At 53.8% G+C, this 3,144-nt stretch overlaps 1 protein-coding gene across 1 annotated transcript; it reads right to left on the bottom strand.

Moving 5' to 3' along the window:
• Nucleotides 1-230: 230 nt before the first annotated feature.
• Nucleotides 231-2,697, bottom strand: gpr75 (G protein-coupled receptor 75). Its single transcript, XM_076285070.1, has 2 exons — nucleotides 2,633-2,697; nucleotides 231-2,058 (listed from the first exon to the last, which is right to left on the bottom strand). Exon 2 carries the CDS (start codon nucleotides 1,938-1,940, stop codon nucleotides 231-233), a length of 1,710 nt encoding a protein of 569 aa, XP_076141185.1. The 5' UTR covers nucleotides 1,941-2,058; nucleotides 2,633-2,697.
• Between the last annotated feature and the right edge of the window lie 447 nt (nucleotides 2,698-3,144).

Here is a 3,144-nt window from a genome sequence, read left to right as displayed (position 1 = left end):
TTAGCTCTGCTTATTCTCTTTAATTCTTAATTTAATTCCCTCCTTAGTGTACACTCAACAAGAAAAAGCCTGTTATAGTGTAAAAAAAGGGCAGACAGGTGCTGTACTACCTTGTCTTTCAGGTCCATTTTTAAATAATTTGTGACAGGCCCAGGAGAGGAAGATGCCTTTTGGATGAGTAGCCACATCAAGCTCTTCCTCCTTCTTCTTGTAGTTGGCCTGTCAGTCCTTTAGACGGATGGCACGGGAATCTGCTGGGCAGTGGTGCTCTCCAGGTCCTGCAGCACCTCCTGGTGGGTGTGGTAGTGCATGGCCATGTAGGACTTGGCAAAGCCCATGGTCTGCGAGTGGACGGGCTGCAGGCTGTTGGTGGGGGAGCTAGGCCCGGCGGAGGGGCTGCTGTTGTAGATGCTGTAGTAGGGCTCGATGCGCGTGTTGATGGGCGTGGACGTGCTGGGCGGCCGGGGCATGCGCCCACCGCCACCACCACCGCCGCCGCCCATGGTCCTGGGGCTGGCCATGGTGACACGGGACTGGCTGGGCCCACAGGCCTGGTCCACCAGCTTGCGCTGGGGCTTGGGTGAGAGCACGTAGGCCGAGTTGGTCTCGTGGTGCGAGGACTTGTTGCGGTTGGCCTCCAGGCTGCCTTTGCCCATGGCGTGCAGCCGCGTCTTGTGCTTGCAGCACAGGAATCCCAGCGCCAGCCACTGGAGGCAGCAGAGGACGCGGCGGCGCAGCCCGGCACTGTTGCGCGAGTACACGAACGGGTTGATGCCCGACTTGAGGAAGATGAGGGCGAAGCCGCACAGCTCAAACTGGTAGTGGGCGAAGTTGCTCTCGGGCGACAGGACGTCCTGGGCCAGCGACACGCCCATGGGGAGGCAGCAGAGCAGCACGGAGATGACGATCACCACGCACGTCACCACGGCCTTGGAGTCCTTCGCCGTGGCCAGGTTGACGGTGGAGACCAGCTGGCAGCTGGTGGCCCCCTGGGCAGCCCCTGGCACCAGCTGCACCTGGTTGGCGCTCTTCACGAAAGGGTGGGTCTGAACGTGCTGCAGCTTGTTGTAGGTCTGGTTGCGGTACAGGGAAGGGACCGGGACGGTGCACTGCATGGCCTCCAGGCCCGAGGCGATGAACGGGGGCGGCGGAGGCGGAGGCCGGGTGGCGTCCACTGTGATAATGGGACACTTCCGCACCTGGGCGTTCTTCCTCAGCGCCTGGGCGATCAGCAGGTAGGAGACTGCCACCACCGCCACGCAGAAGGCAAAATCTGCCAGGTACACATACAGCACTACCTTGGCCCGGTTCCCAGTCAGTCCGAAGTGAGGCAGGCACTGTCCGGCGCTGCGGGGGTAGGCCCGCAGGGTGACGAGCATGGCCAAGGTGAAGCTGGAGGTCCACAGCATAGCGGTCAGTGCTATGGTGCAGGGGAATGAGGCCGTGCGGTTGGGCTGCTGGCCCAGGACCATACGGAGCCGGTGCAGAGCAATTACGGCCACCGTCTCCAGGGACATGATTATGAAGCCCGAGCTGGTCAGGTGGAAGGCGAAACAGAAGCCCTTGGAGACCCCACCACCACCACCACCACCGGCACTGCTGCTCCCACCAGCGTCCAGGAAGAGCACCAGCGCGAACATGGGAGCGGTCACGCAGCAGATGAACAGATCGCAAAAGGACAGATTGAGGATCATAAAGTCAAAGTTGGTGCGGAACTTGCGGAAGGCCGGGTCGAAGAAGGAGAGGAACACCACAAGGTTGCCGTAGGAGCCCAGAGAGAAGATGAGGATGAGGAGAAGGGAGCAGGAGGTCAGAGTGGCCTTGTGAATCAGAGCCCAGTTGCCAGAGGAGCCTGGACCTGGCAGGCTGCTGTTGAATAGCTGGCGTCTCGATACCTCAGCCAGGTCCAGGGGCCATACTGTGCTATTCATCGTACACATGGGGAATTGATGAGGATCAAGGCCTCACAGTTACTGCCATCATCCAATACAGTGGTAACTGTAAACACCTCCTCCCACACAACCAGGTCTACTGCTTCAGGAGGCTGCCATCACAAACCTGATGAAGTGGACAGGAATACCATGAGATAAACATAAAATTTCACTCCCCACAGTGAGATGCAATTCCATGAAATATTAGGCTTTTAATAGGATTGGTAAAATTGTTTTAATTGGCATACTTGTCTTAGTGACAAGAATTTCTGAATGAACTCTCAAAAAATACGTATGACTTGATGTTTTTTTTTAAAAAAATATCTAGTCTGCACCTTTCTACACTAGACATGCGAGATACAGGCACGTCACTGCAGCTCAGTAGGTTCTCATAGCCTATCCCTCGATATGGTTCTCACGCTTAATGTAGAGCAAGATGTAGCGCAAACATGTAGCCGATCAGACATGTGATGTCATTGTTGAACGAATTAACCAAACCTTATTCCCATCACAGCCGTTACATGCAAACAAGAAAACTGCAACCTTGTGAACTAGAAAACCGCAGTAAGAAAATAAGTCGGCATCAGTTTGCACCTATCTGCACATCTCAGGGGGGAAAAAACACACACACACGCAACCGTAGGCTATACATGTTTCTAACCATAGACTGTTTCTAACGTGTCGCTATTGCATTAACTCACCTAAAGCATTGTTGCTCACGACTCAACACATCCGAATTCTTCACAAATGTCAGCACCAATCCTCCTTCTCAGCCTTAGCACACAACAACGTATGATAGCCTACGAGACGAAATGAGGGTATGTGAAGTCACTGCCGACGCACACGTAGGGCTCCGTATTGACAATCGCCTACTCCTTGCTCGAGACTGAAAGCGCGTTCATGTGAGATAAGAGATGGAAAAACAAAGAGAGAAAGTCACAGGGGCGAGGAAAAATCATTCTGCAATTTAGCAGCGAGAACATCCTTCAAGACAGGATAGTTTTCTATGCGAGGTGTCGGCTTATGACACTTTAGATCTGGTGGTTGCCTATGGTCTTGCACAACATTGTACAAGACCAATAAAGTGACATTGGCGTTGGTCACTGATGAAGCAGACTGGATAGCCCACAGGGAATATTCAATTATGTCGGAGGACAACATTTAATGAACTCTTTGGATGCTCATTAAACCACTTCATCAAGGCTGAAATCAC

The sequence above is a fragment of the Alosa pseudoharengus genome, unplaced genomic scaffold, assembly GCF_046254945.1.
Source record: "Alosa pseudoharengus isolate Yale_2024_CS ecotype anadromous, Long Island Sound unplaced genomic scaffold, YU_APseudo_1.1 YU_APseudo_1.1_scf_15, whole genome shotgun sequence".
Classification (NCBI taxonomy): Eukaryota; Metazoa; Chordata; class Actinopteri; order Clupeiformes; family Clupeidae; genus Alosa; species Alosa pseudoharengus.
This window is presented reverse-complemented; position numbering and strand designations above follow the sequence as displayed.

Excerpts from the sequence above, each read along its gene's own strand:
- gpr75 (XM_076285070.1), bottom strand. The coding sequence starts at position 1,940 with ATGTGTACGATGAATAGCACAGTATGGCCCCTGGACCTGGCTGAGGTA.